Below are 15039 nucleotides of genomic sequence, written 5' to 3'. Positions count from 1 at the left end.
ATATAATATATTAGTACATACCTTATCGACTTCGGGTTCGATCTGCTCGTTGGTGCCGCCGCGGCCGAGCACTCCCTTCTCCATCAGCGTCGCTCGCTTCGCCGCTAAGTACATCGATCTGGTGGAGAAAATATGGGGTTTAGTTTAATGTTTAATAATATGTAAGGAAATTATTTAAAATAAATAAACATCTGAATTGAGAAACTCCTCCTTTATGTGACAACAAAATAAACGACTGTTAAAGAAGTCTTTCTTGGGAAGTCGGAAAAGTTTAGATCAATTTTCCTTTTTACAACAAAATATTATATTGTTTAACCGCTTGAATGCCGCAAATTATAGAACAATAGGAAATTAATTATGTCTCGCGTAAAGCTGTGCACCGACATACAGCGAGTTAAATTACATTTTTCCTATTTATGTATCTATTTAAGAATCCAATCTAATGACGATTTGACAGAGTATTATCCATGACATACAGGAATGAATTTTAAGCAGTGCGCAAAAAAAAAACTGGGGGTCCAGAATCGTTAACAGAACATATCTGCATCATCAGTAAAAATTTTTTTTTCATTCTTTTGTCCGCCCTAAAATCAGCAAAATATGGATACCAACTATTCGTACGCGCGCCGAGCGAAGCTCCGTCAGTAAACCGGTTTCGCGTTGCCGCCGTGCATACTGTGACGACTGTGACCGTACTATCGGTTACAAAATAAACATCTTTCGATATCAATAACTTTTCCGTTTTTGTACTAAAACACGACAAAATAAAAATATACGTATCTATAAAACTTATTTAACTACAAGTTGACAAAGTTTGCGCACTGGATAAAATTCATTCCTGTATATTTTTAATACATAGGTATTTAAAAAAATATCTTCGTGTTCCTTCAAAAACAAAGGCTAGTCTAACTTATCTGAGCACAATTACGGTCTACGTTAACGTAAAATTTTATCACAGTTAACGTCAACTCTATATAAAGAGTTACACATCAAATAAAATCCACCCTACAACTTCAACCGGTCTTCGTTACGGTAAAGTTTCGTCCCACTTAAGCTAGCTTACCTCTTAATAGTGAGGTAGTACAGCTCCGCGATAGCTCTGACGGAGTAGTCGGGCACGAACGAGTGACGCAGCATCGAGTCCATGTTCAGGTTCTGCAGGGAGCCCAGCGTTGAGGGGGCTGGGGCTTCAGCTGTGGGGAGAAAAAATGTTTTAGTTATAAAATATATGTTGCTGGGGAGTTTTTTGAGTCATTTCTTCTTCCCAGCAAAAACGGTGAAATGGGGGCGATTCGGGGGCTGTTTTTAATATAATAAATAAGTTTGAGTTTGGTTATAAAATATAAAAGAAAAAAAAGGTGAAGAAAATAGTTAAATTAGTTTCTCTTGGATTGATCATCTATGTCATATGTGGCTATGATTAAAAGCCTATGCATTGCAACCCATGTAGACAATTTTATTTTATCTCTCAATGAATTAGTGAATATTTTCTTACCCAGCCCCACGTTCTGCGTCAGCGCCTGTACGCCGAAGTATGTGAAGGGTCCGGCCTCGAACACGAGGTTCTCGCGCCCCACCGTCACCTCCACGCGACCTTCCAGGATCAGGACGAAGTAGTCCACCTGGAGGTAATATGAAAATGAAATATTTTATAGTAAAATCCAATATGTAAACACTCAAGGTCGTTCTATCCAGGCTGGTCTACTGAGTATACCATGGTCTACTCGGACTACTATTCCATATTTTATAGTAAAAAATGCAATGTTTAAACGCTTGGGGTAACACTTGGTCTCGCCTCTTCACAACGCGATGTGTGGTCTACTCAGTATACCATGGTCTACTCGGCCTACTATCTGGCCTACTCAATGAATTCATATGGCTACTGAGAATACTCAGTCTACTGTCTCGTCTGTTCAGTATATTATATGGTCTACTTAGTCTACTCATTCCAGTATCTGGTCTACTCACAAAAATCTATACTTCCTAATCTACTATCTAATCTGCTCAGTCTACTATATGTTTTACTCAGTATACCACGGTCTACTCACCGGCTTGCCCTCAGAGAAGACGTAGCGTTTAGGATCGTTCTTATCCTCGTCTCCTCGCAGCTTGATGTGTTGGATCACGTCCTGTTTCAGTAGACGACGGAGCACGGTCTCTGAGATGTGGTCTACTCTGAACGGCTCCACACCTGTTGGTAGAATTAGAAAGAAATATTAGTTTTGTGTTACAAGACCAATTATTATTTTAGGTTTCAAAAACACACACATAGTTTTATCTCAGGTTCCAAAATAGAATTGTTAAGGAGGTAGCTTTTTCTTCTCTACCCGCGCAGTTCTCTCGAAACCTTGAAACTGGGTGTATTTAACCTAGAACCTAGATAAAAGCTTTTACATCAGAATAACATACACACACGCTCCTTTTGGTGGAAGCAAAATAAAACCTATGAAATGGTCACATATCCATCTTCATTTGATCTTAATTATCTCCTCAGGTACACTTCTTCGTGGCGGCAAGTCCTGGAGCTAGGCAGCTATGACTAGGTAACTGAAAAGTCTGAAGGTCTACTCACTGGTGCTGAGGAACTGGAAGGTGGCCAGCACAAGTTGTGGAGACACGTGCACTCTCTGGTGCTCGTGGTGGCCAGCGAAGGCTGCTAAGTCCTGGAACTTGTTCAGAGGACGGGCCAGACGCTTCTTAGTGCGGTTGTCACCTGGAAAAGAGTTACATTAGATTAGAAAAATACACCAATTATATAGTAGATATAATTCTCATAAATTGTTATAATATTAATATTATGAATGCGTTTTCTCGCCATCACCTACTGAACCAATTCAGTCTAACCAGATCCAGCTGAGTACCAGTGTTTTACAAGGAGCGACTGCCTATCTGACCTCCTCAACCCAGTTACCCAGACAGCCCATCATCTTCCGAGCCTTTTCCCAACTATGCTGGGGTCTTCCAGTCTTACTGGATACAGCTGAGTACCAGTGTCTTACAAGTAGCGACTGTCTATCAGGCCTCCTCAACCCAGTCACCCGGGCAGCCCAATACCCCTTGGTAAGATTGTTATCAGACTTACTGGCTTCTGGCTACCCGTAACGACTGCCAAAGATGTTCAAATGACAGGCAAGACCTACCAATTTAACGTGCCTTCCGAAACACAGTCAGTGTCTAAGATATACTTAGAAAGTACATAAAAACTTAGAAAAGTTGCATTGGTCCTTGCCTGACCTGGAATCGAACCCGTGCCCATCATACTTGCGAGGTTGGTTCTTTACCCACTAGGTCACCACGACTATAGATAAATAAGTTTTAGATACTCACTGATAACATCAGTTTCGTCGACAATCTCAGCTTGTATCATCTCCTCGATGACGTCTTCCAAGGTGACGAGCCCCACGGTCTCGTACACGGGGTCACCGTCACCTTCCTCGATGCGCTGCACGAACGCCATGTGACCTTTGTGACCTGGGAGGAAGAAGTTTGTATTAGGAGAAATAATATATTTTTGATATGGGTTGAAAAAATAAGTTGTGAGTGATGGTAATGATATTGGTGAAGGTATAAGAATTTTTCGTGGAGCTATTTGACTTGATGACTTGTAAGTTTTACGAGACTCGAAAGTTTATGTACTAAATTACAAATGATCTAAGGGGGAGGCCTATGGCTGAGATGATGATGATGATTACAAATGGAAAACAAGTTCGTAAGTCGCCTACACTTAACTCAAGATTTTTTTAAACAAATGCATATCAAACAAATAATCTGCAGCTTAAAATAATGGCTCAATTAATATTAATGTTGTCATTATTTACATCGATACTTAGCTGCTTTTTATTAAACTGTTTTTTAAATTAAGAAGTATTTACTTTACTTTTTTTTTTAATGAAAAATCTTCACACGTAGGTGCGTTGTGCACCTACATAAATAGCTATCGCTGAAACTTTCAGCTGCTTTCAGTACACCTCAAGGTTATATAAATCATTGTAGACAGTTTATTTATATTATTTTTGTATTAAATATAATTTATTTGGCAGTTAATGCACGTTGTGGATTGGTAATGAGGTCAAGATTGTGGATTTGTGGGTTTTATTATTTCAGGTTTGACTGGAAAGCAGTCTTAGTAAAAATTATAAAAAAATAAGGTTTACATTCCTCAATAAATATATTTAAACCTATGTTAGTTATAATGCTCGTTAGACACAGTGCCGACAATGGAGCATTGAGCTTACCTAAATGAAAGACCGAATGATGAATGAAGTGATGGAATGAACAACTGAACGAATGAGTGATGTAGAAATAAAATGAATGATCCATTGACCGATAATAAATTATGAAACTAAAGTACTAAAGTACCTGAAACTGAAGTAATTGGGGTATCATTTTTTGCTTTTTATTTCTCCTACCCAAACCTACCTTCCTTAAACTGCTTCAGCATGACATCCAAGGTAACATCTTCGAAGACAAAGTTGCAGGGGTTCTGATAGTACTGGCACAGCGTCCGCAGCGGCGTGTTGTCGTCAGGGTCCACGAACGCCAGGTCTTTGATGAACAGCACCGTGATGATGTTGCCGCGAGAACCCTCGTATACTGGGATGCGGGAGTAGCCTGGAAGAGGAGAAATGGTTATAATTAACCTCTCGAATGCCGCTAATTAGAGAACAATAGAAAATCCATTGTGTCTCGCGTAGATCTGCGCATACAAGGGGGTTAAACAGCATTTTTTTGCAAAGATTGGTAAATTAAAAATGGCTTTTAATACTAGGAATGAGTTTGTGCACCCGAATAATAAGTTGCCTATAGTCTTCCTTGATTAATGAGCTGTCTAATGCTCTAAGAATTTTTCAAATTGGACACGTAGTCCCTGAGATGTCCCGACTCTTTTCCCAACTATGATGGGTTCCGCTTCAAGTCTCACTGGATGCAGCTGAGCACCAGTGTGCCACATGGAGCGACTGCCTATCTGATCTCCTCAACCCAGTTACTTGCTTAACCTTGGTAAGACTGGCTGGCTGACTTTCTAGCTTCTGACTACCCGTAACGACTGCCAAAGATGTTCAATGACAGCCGGGCCGGGAAGTAAAACTAGTTGTCAGACTTTCTGGCTTATCACTTACCAGACTTGACAATCTCGGACATGGTCTCGAAGTCCAGGATGCTGTTGACCGGCAGCATGAAGCAGTCCTTCAGCTTGGTCATCACGTCGCTGACCTTCTTCTTGCGAAGGTCGAGGGCTCCGGAGATGATGTTCACTTCTTCCTTGTCTAAATCGTTCACGTGGTCTGTTACCTGTGGGTGGAAAATTGAAGAGTTGGGTTATCATCATGGCATGAGTATACACCTACACACTATTTGAGTAGGTTCGTAATTAACCAAAAAAAAATCTTGATATAGAATTAAAATCTGGCAAAAAAAATACGGCAAAAGTCAAGGACTTTCAAATTAAATGCATCTATTACTTTACACAGGAGTTTATTTCTTTAGAACCTATGTATTACCATTAGTTAAATGTCTACTCAAAGGGCATATAGTTTATTATTATTTATTTAAAACTTGTTTTTCTCAGGCATCAATGGCCTACCTTAAAAGCTAACATATATAAATTATATACCAAATCTGTTAGTAAATAAAAGTTTGAATCCATGTTAGTAACACTATTATAGTAATCTGTGATATAACTAAAACCCAATTTCTGAAGAGAGAATTTGAATTTTGAATAAGAACGTCTTAATCTGCACTTCAGTATGTGCTTATAATATAAAGACAGAAATTGGTTCAGAAGCCGGTGATTATTCTACGTACCCTGACAAGTTCCTTTAGACGTTCTCTATTGTAGTGTGTGCCGATCTCCTCGCCTAAGAAGTAGTCCAGGAGTTTGCTGGTCGGCCACGCGAGGGGGGCGCAGATACCCATGACAATCTGAAATGTTATAAATTATTGAGTATAAAGTTTATTATAAGGAAGATTTCAAAGTTTGTAGGGCTGTACTTGTTGCTCTTTCTAAAACCTAAAATGCGTTTTCGAGCCGACCCAGGAATCGAATCTCATGCACGGCAATCACACTAGCGACCAACGGGGCAGTGACATACGCACGGTCAAGTAATGACTTTAAGGCCGCTGCCTCGAATTTTGCGGGCAGCGGGGCGGCAGCGGCGGCGGCGCGTTCGGTCACCGTTTTGAATGGAGCTCACCGCTCGTTGCCCGCTCCCGCGCCGCTGTATTCGAGGGCCGGTCCATTTGATTATACGCGTAAGATCCTGCCGCTCCCGCGCCGCCGCCGCTGCCGCCCCGCTGCCCGCAAAATTCGAGGCAGCGGCCTAATTAGTGTTTAACTGTAGGAAAATGAAGTTAGTGGCTAACTAAGTTTCTATTAGCGTCGAGCTAGCCATTCAGCCAGCCATTTTACTTCAATTAACAAGCCACTCCGTCACTTAGACCAAGTACCCTGTATTTCTAGAAAGGGGTGAAAAGTCTTTATGCTATATAATAATATAAAGCTGAAGAGTTCGTTTGATCAGAAATTACTGGTCCGCTTTGAAAAATAATTTCAGTTTTGGATAAACTATTTATCAAGGAAGGCTATAAAATATGCTACTTGTTATAGGGGTGCACATAGTAGTCCCCACGGGACGCGGATGCCACCGCTAACAGTAGGCCTCTCTACACATTTTCAAGTCAAAAATAGTACCTTTACAATATTCAATTTCAAAAAAGCATATTTACAATCAACTCACCTTCATAATCCAAATACTCTTAGCACCGATCAACAACCCATGTCTAGCACAAATAGCCTGAGGTGTAATTTCAGCAATGAACACAATCGCCAACGTAGACCCAATCACAGCCACCAGACCAGAGGTCAAGTCATCAAGAATGACCGTGAATGTGCTGTTCACGGCTACATTACTGAGAAGAATGGTACATAGGAGGTAGTTTCCATGGGCCCTTACAGGCATGATAGCTCTGGCATACTTTCTTTCTTTCTCCGTACCAGTGTTCGCAATAATTTTAAGTTCTGTCCTGTCTAAGGCCATCAGACCCAAGTTAAGACCGGAGAATAGAGAAGCCAACATGAGAAGGATGACGATAAGGATTAAAGAAGCCCATAGAGGTAAGAGTTTGTTGTGTGTAGCCAGCATTTTCCATTTTTCAGGGCCTTGGTGGAGGAAATGGTCCTTTTCGGAGTTTTTGGCGCAAATGTAGAATCTGTAGTCGTCTAGAGGTGGGGGGGCGAGGAGGTAGAAGAGGGCTGAGTCTGATTCCGCGTAGGATACCTGGAATGTATAAGTTTTCGTGTTAATAGATATGAAGGAGGACCAGCAGTAACAAATTATACTTATTAAGGGGTGGGTTGCATTATGTAACTAACAATACTCAAACTACTTGTTGTTTAGCCCGCCATTCGCAATTACATCACCAATTAAAATGATTATTGAAATGACATCCCGACCGTCAAAAACGCGATAACGACCGCTTTCGTAAATCGAATATTTTGTTACCACCTAGCTCAGATAACAATAATTAAATCATTTTGAATTTGTTTTCTATACCAGCTCGGGAAATGAACTCAAAACCGTAGGCTGAATCGGTAACTCTATTCAGCCTTTTATAAAAAGTTGTTCTGAACTACATAGTCAAAAACATCAGTCTTCACAAAGTTTGTAACTACATTTTGTTCTTTTTGTCCTGAATTGGTTTACACAATTTTTTTCAAATTCGGCTTTACATATACAGTGTATAAGAGTCAAAGAAATAAAAACACTCACCTTATACTCCCCATTCAACAAATGATCGCAAGTATCACCATAATGCGCCGGAGCATGAGTAAACGCAATAATCGTATCATTTGTAAACCCATCTCCGAACAACCTCAAATAAAAGTGTGTCTCCCTAAGCACACTGGTGATCAATTCATCAACGATCTTTGGTTCCTTATCCGACTCTTCGACACGAAGACCCATGAGCTTAATAGGTCCTGAAGGTTGGGAGATTTTAGGGCCTAGGCTCGTGTCTGTAATGTTCTGTTCTGGTACAGCGTCTTGGACTGCTGGGACTTCAGGAGTCACGGTGGTGTCTTGAGGAGCGTCTGCCTGGCGACGGTATCGTGCCAGGGTTGGTTGGTTAGGGTATGAATAGGACTGTATGACGAGACTGGAGAAATCATCATCATCGAGATCATTTTCGATGGGGCTGTAACAAAAGAGAGGCTGTGTTTAGTTTTTTCTTGTATTATTTTTTGTTATCTCTTACTTCTGTATACAGCTGTTTTAACGCACAGCCGTAACCTTATTCCTACCTTCGAGAATAAGGTTAAGCAACGTTTTGCGCGGTCAATCCGTCGATGGGTAATATGGATATTGGGTAACCTTAGCTTATCTTGATGAGTTTCTACGTGTTTTTGTGGCCTTAATTTGAACGTTTGGCATATGTAACGAGTATTCAGAAGCCAGATAGTCTGAAAACCACTCTTACCAACGGGTATCGGGTTGAATTTAGGGCTTTAGCTCCATGTGGCATGCTCAACTGCATCCAGTTAGAGTGGAAGCCAAAGCCACCACAGTATAGAAAAGTCTAGTCAAATGATGCTATAAGTAGAGCGAAAGGGACCATCCGTCTTTTACTGTCTAAAACACACCCATGTTTTTTATGGAGCACTTTTCAAAGGCTGTGGTAAATCTTTCGAACAATCCTGCAACCCTACCAGGCTCTATAGTCGACCTTAACATTGCTTCTAACCCTGAACTAGCAATATTCGTGAGGAAAACTAATTTGCAGGTTCATAGATTTTAATATTAATACTATTGATTCGTGTTTGTCAGTAATGAAGGAATAGTGCAATCCTGGTACCACCATGAAATAGTTTTTGCGTTTCTAGATTATGTTTTGAAAAAGAAAAGGCAACATTTTTGATAAACTCGACCATTTTGGGCTTCTAACCCGAGTATTTTTTACTATTTTTAATATCCAGGCCCGCCGTAAGCGGGCGTGCAGCGCGTGCACAGCACGCGGGCGGCACGTCCTAGGGGGCGGCAAATCGAGCGACTTATCACGTAATATTAAAAAAATACAATATTTTTTACTAATGATTTGATTTCAATATTTCCGAACACAGCAATAGCGCTAAGAATATTACTTACACTGCCGGTTTCAGTTAGGTACATCTGTTGAAAGGACATTTTCAAAATTAAAGATTCTTAAAAACGATTTAAGATCAACCAGTGGCGGAGCGTGGGGCAAATGCTATTTGGGGGGCGGCAAAATTAAACCAATAAAATTTCGGAAAAAGCCGCCCTAGCTTTGGTCGTCTCCTATCAATTTTGACTGTTGCACCCTTTGCATCCCCAAAAAAATTCGCGCTCGCTGCGCTCGCGGCTCCATGTCAGATATCGCATTTTATCTTTGTTTAATTGTTGAGGCATTCAATTCCGAAAAAAAATTTTTCGCGCACGTCCGTTATGGCTTTTTATGATATGTTTACTTCATGGAAACTCTAAGGAAAAAATCGCGCTCGCTTCGCTCGCGGCTTTTGCACTTCACTTCTGTGCATATCTTACTTTTTGACTTTGCTTTGTTAATTTACAGTGGTTTTTATTTGTTTTGTGTCCTTAGACTAAAAAATTTTCGCGCTCGCTCCGCTCGCGCTTCCTTACATATGACATGTGTCTTATAAGTTGATTTTTCAACGGGAAACCCACCAAATAACATATTTTACTGACTTTAAACAGTGTTATAGATATTTAAGAGCGTTACTTTAAGTTAATCACAATCTTTCAATACATAGGGGCCAGGGGGTCTACTCTAATTCACCGAAAAACGAAGTTTCGTACGAAATTTCGCGAACTTCTTACCACGGTTCCATTTCGTTCCGAAATTTCGTACGAACGAAGATTGTTTGACGTTTATTGTCTATAAACCTACTCTAATTCGAAATGCTACGAACGAATATTTGAGTTTGACAGACGAAACTTCGGAATTTTAACCTCAAATTCAACGAAACCAAAGGAGTTATCGTTTGATTTTCGTGTTACTTTTCGTTTTGTGAATTTTGTGTGAAAATTATTGGCAAAGGCTACAATAATGCTTTTAATCAAAGCAGCTTTACGTGAAGATCATGTAGAGCGAAGAAGGAACCGGCAGTGCTTGCGCAATCAATTAAATATTAGCGAAATTCCCGACGTAGAGTTTGTAGGAAATCACAGACTCAGTCGGCAATTTTTCGAAGGGTTGTGCCAGGAATTCGTGCCTTTATTACCTCCAAACAATGCACATTGCAATTGCTAGACCTTCTGGAATCGAAAATATTTCCATTCTCTTAACACCCAAGTTGTAAGTATAAGAACTAAACATTAATGATTTAATTGAGGCATTGACTGTTGTTTATTATGATGCTGATCAATCCTTTATTATTTTCCAGATATTATGTGACAGCGATACTATATAACAAATGTGGATGTGTCATTTGGTGGAGCAACACACATGATGCTTATATTTGGAGAGAGTGTGATATTAGAAGCCACTTGGAGGGTCTCCAGAATGAAACAGTTTATCTGTTAGGTATGTTTAACTTTATTGCATTTTGAATATATTTGTACAAGTTGGGACAAAAGCGGTACCCCAAACTTTCACATTTATATTATTGTGTAGTAGTGTTATTCACATATTTTCATATACATGTGTATTTTAGGTGACTCTGGGTATTCTCTCTAAGGGAGCATATGATGACACCGATAGATAAAGCTGTTGAAGATTCTCTTGAAGGCAGATACAACTTTGCAGAGCTTTGTTAGTGCACATTTTGGAAAGGAATAGGTAGGACAAAGTTCTACTCAAGCACATCATAACATGCTCCAGAAAATATGTATGTTTATTGATTTTAAGTATTTGACATGATGTTATTTATTTCCTTTAGAGTTTAATAAAAGAATAAATTATATGCTTAAAGTTTTATTTACTATTACCCTGTTTAAACATTACAAATTAATAACAAAGAAATATTAAACACAATTAATGACTAACAAAACACTAACAAAATCTTAATTCCTATCCACATATTCCCTTATTGTGTTATGCAGCTGCAACAGGGTAGGACTGATGCCTGCCAATTCGCCCCTGATGCCTGCAAGCTCTGCGTTTTGCACCGTCTCTCTCTGTGCACGCTCCTCTTCATATTGATACAATCTGCTTCTTACACCTGTGCTGGCACATCCTCTGTAATCTCCTAGTAGTAGGCAGTCTCCTTGTAGAGTGTGTATGTCGAGAGGCTGCAAAACAACATTCCAATTTTAGTCAATAGCTCAGAACAACAGTGTAAACAAAATATGGCTAAGACACTTGAACGGGTTAAGTAACAACAAAAAGTTCTCAACTTAACACTTGACCCATTTAATACCATATGCAAACATAATAAAAAAGATGCAATCATTATTCAATAGTATAATGTTAATCTGTATTCTTTATGAAGAGTATTTCTTATAAATACACTAAAAAAAATGTTATCTATATTGTGTACAATTTATTTACAATAGCATTACTCAATATACCACAGTAAAATACTTACAAGGTGTGAAAGTCGGCATTTTTGTGTCAATGGTGGTGGTACTTAGGCAGCTTTTACAGCTGGACTCTCAGGTTATCTTCCTGGCTGGGTTCAACTATTCAATCTCCCGCGAGCTAAATCTCTATGTTCGTCCAGGAAATTGAGAACGGTTTCGATTTGTTGAGGATTTGCCGAACCCCGTATATGGAGCCATTTTAAACTGAAAATATAAATGATTAGTATTAGAAAAGGCAATGGTGTTAGAGCGAAACCAAATATTGCATTTGTTTAGTATGATATCTACTCACGAAGTTTTTAAATCCAAAACAAAACTTGTTGTGAACCAAAATACAGCAGACGTACGTAGAAGTCGGAGTACGTAAAGTACGACATAATACTTCCTTAGGGAACTCGTACCTTGGCATAAAAGCACTTGGAAACATGATTTATTAAATACGACACTTGAGAAACACACTTCAGAAAACTTATCAAAGTATTCAAACAAAAAATCTTAAGTCGACTTGTTATGATTAGATTGTATTATGTAGCTATTTTTGGTTCACATCCGTGATTACCCATTTTTGGCATGAAATAGTACTCTTCAAATTAGTTGGTTAGCAATGACTGTCAAAGGGTTTTTTATAGTGTCGAGTCGAAAGTAGTTGAAAATATATTTTTTGCCTGAAAGTTTAGATTGTTTGCATGAATATTACAAGAAATATGAAATGAATCACATTTATAATGTTACATGAATAAGTAAAGCTGAAAAGTTTAATAATTTCAAGTTAAAGTAAAAACCGTAACTTAGTTTAGTCGACATCATAAAAGCCCCACACAATATCATAGATTCCATTCGTTCACGAAAATTGTCTATGGTTCCGAACTTCGTATGCGCATCCGAAAATGAAATAGAGTAGGGTCACTAACGAAACTTCGTTTGAATTTCGTTCGATATCGAAGTTTCGTTTCGTTGAATTAGAGTAGACCCCCAGGCCACTATGGGGGGTAATGATTGCACTGCATTGATTATGAATGGGCGGAGGGGGGGGGTCCGGGCCACCTAGGTCCGCCCTCCCCCCCCCCTATATATTTTTTGACAAAACGTATGTAGTCGTAGGGCGGCATAATCAGTTTTGCACGCGGGCGAACAAACAGCTAGCGGCGGGCCTGTTAATATCTATCTACAAAAAAGTACCCAGTATATTTTGTACCCAAAGGCTCCGAACCTATTGAGTCGATTTGAAACATTATTTCACTGTTGGAAACCTACACTCTTCCCGAATAAGATAGGCTATATTTTATCCCGGTACGGGCAGTGTTTACGGGTGAAACCGCGGTAAAACGGCTAGCTATGTAATAAAAGAGTCAACGCCACCCTCTCAACTAGTAGGTTATCCAATTGACACGAAAAGTTAAGGAAAACAATGTAAGTATAGATACACACAATGTACAATCGAACATTGTGATTCATACAAATATAATCAATGTCAAGTTGCTGTTACACGAGCGGACAGAATAAGTGGGCCAGTGGAGAGAATGGTGTAATGTTTTTTATTTTCTCCTGACCGCTAAGAATTAAGCTTCACCGTGTCTTTTTATGTGTATTTATTAAAAATACATAACTAGAACCGTTTGGTAAAAAAAAACAACTGAATATTTTTTTTTTATTTAAGAAATATTTTTTTCATATCACGTTCCGAGCATTTACAGTACAAACAAACAAATCCTTTTTATTACATTAGTATTGATATGTTAATAAAATAAATACAAAGCCGCAAATAGCAATAAAATTACCTACTCACATTAAATACTTAAAGCCATTTTCCTCATAACGATGACGTCACAAATAGTTAATCGGTAAGTATCGAATCGAATAGGTTTTATAGGCGATGAATTATAGTCCCGCGACGCGTATTATGAGAATTAGGTGACCCAATATATCGTGGTTTATTGGAGTTTATTATGATTGTAACCTTCAGATCCATTATTGAGTGTAACCTTTATTTTTAGGGCCATTATGAAGTTGTAAGTTAGGCTGAAAGCTCTGGCGCATTTATTACAACCGAGGAAGGCTACAGCCAGAAGTTCGATTTGTGAGCGAAACCGGCGTGGGAAGTTCGAATAAGATGCGGGCAAAACAATGGGAAACAGCTAGTAAAATAATATACCTAAATGGACCTAATTTCCTTTATCGAAAACTAGATGGGGCATAATGGCTACTCTTTTCCAACTGTATAGCGATCAGCGAGTTCTTCCCAGAAACAGCTCCAACGGACATATACTGTATGTGCTGGGGACTTCTAGTGTTATTTATAAATACGGTAAATTAGCATCACGGGTTTATGATATAATTTTTGCAAAAAAAACTTTTATTATTTTTTGCTAAAAATCCAATTAAATTGCTTGAGGTTTAATATGCAGCATTTATCGCGTCCTTCTATCTTAAACACATAAAGAACCATTATTATTTCTTCACAATTTGTCTTCCAAAAATTAACCCATCAGCGCCATCTCCACAGAAACACACGGCGCCAATATTTCTGCCTCACAGTGTACGTTCGGACGAACTGCTATCAGTACTAATGAGGTCACGCGCCCATGTTTGTGTGTTTTGTACTCGAAACATATGAATTCAGTAGTGTTAACGAATTGGTAGACACATATGTTTGTAAAAATATACTGTTTGTAGAGAGGTTTTTGTAGTTTCACTAGGTTCTTAAGAAAATTTTGATAACGGCTAGCCGTAAATAGATAGTAATATATACAATGTGTACTTTATTAAGTGCACCATTTTTCAATTTTGATCTTTAAAGTAATTGAAATAGGTGACATAATGGGCGGTCTTATCACCGTAAAGGTGCTACCGCGTCTTTTCTGCAGTTGACAGCTTAAGGAATATCGTGGTTTGTATTAACTGACAACAACTGTCAACTGCATCCACAAAAGATTAGACCATAACATAGCGGTTTATAATACCTACAATCCGACTGATACAATTTATGGAGATTCAGAATTTATACACTCAGGGATGCTAGTGAGTGGGCGGAGTCGAGATATTTGAATAACGGAATTTGGTCTATGTAGAGCCGGCCCATTCCCCTGACCAAATACCATCTTAATAATTTCAGCAATTTGGTTCAAAGCGTGACAGACATTTTAGCTCTTAAATGTAGCTTTGAGTGAAGATTCAAAATTATTAACACAAAGATTTTTCTCTAGTCCATTGTGTAGTCTTATCTTAAAGTATTGAAAGTGCAAATAAATATAATACTTTAAAATCCGTGTTATGTAAACATTATGACAGACTGCTCAAATGGATAGACGGAGCGAGATAACTTTGACATTTTGTTATTTTTACTGTGAATTTAAAAATCGACGATTTTGCTTTTAACAATAATCACTTGAACTTCTTTGGCAGTCGTTACGAGAAGCCAGAGAGTCTGACAACCAGTCTTGCCAAGGGGACTAATCCGGGTAACTAGGTTTTGGATTCCAGGCAT

General features: G+C 38.9%; 1 protein-coding gene and 2 long non-coding RNA genes across 3 annotated transcripts in view; 1 reads left to right on the top strand and 2 right to left on the bottom strand.

The window, feature by feature from the left end:
- LOC124644245 (unextended protein-like) overlaps positions 1 to 15039 on the bottom strand; it is a 58698-nt gene that overhangs the window by 4780 nt on the left and 38879 nt on the right. Inside the window, exons 2-12 of the mRNA XM_047183499.1 lie at positions 7770 to 8193; positions 6738 to 7277; positions 5806 to 5922; positions 5121 to 5292; positions 4420 to 4611; positions 3328 to 3471; positions 2573 to 2713; positions 2049 to 2191; positions 1496 to 1622; positions 1064 to 1193; positions 22 to 118 (exon numbers count right to left, since the gene is read on the bottom strand). Coding sequence (XP_047039455.1) covers positions 22 to 118; positions 1064 to 1193; positions 1496 to 1622; positions 2049 to 2191; positions 2573 to 2713; positions 3328 to 3471; positions 4420 to 4611; positions 5121 to 5292; positions 5806 to 5922; positions 6738 to 7277; positions 7770 to 8193 — 2227 coding nt within the window. The remainder of the gene's footprint in view (positions 1 to 21; positions 119 to 1063; positions 1194 to 1495; positions 1623 to 2048; positions 2192 to 2572; positions 2714 to 3327; positions 3472 to 4419; positions 4612 to 5120; positions 5293 to 5805; positions 5923 to 6737; positions 7278 to 7769; positions 8194 to 15039) is intronic.
- On the top strand, positions 9801 to 10936 carry LOC124644247. Its single transcript, XR_006986038.1, has 3 exons — positions 9801 to 10329; positions 10418 to 10557; positions 10688 to 10936. It is a non-coding gene; the product is annotated as an uncharacterized LOC124644247 (long non-coding RNA).
- On the bottom strand, positions 10935 to 12002 carry LOC124644248. Its single transcript, XR_006986039.1, has 3 exons — positions 11848 to 12002; positions 11561 to 11759; positions 10935 to 11264 (listed from the first exon to the last, which is right to left on the bottom strand). It is a non-coding gene; the product is annotated as an uncharacterized LOC124644248 (long non-coding RNA).

The sequence above is a fragment of the Helicoverpa zea genome, chromosome 29, assembly GCF_022581195.2.
Source record: "Helicoverpa zea isolate HzStark_Cry1AcR chromosome 29, ilHelZeax1.1, whole genome shotgun sequence".
Classification (NCBI taxonomy): Eukaryota; Metazoa; Arthropoda; class Insecta; order Lepidoptera; family Noctuidae; genus Helicoverpa; species Helicoverpa zea.
Note: the sequence above shows the minus strand (reverse complement) of the source record. Positions and strands in the feature narration are given on the sequence as shown.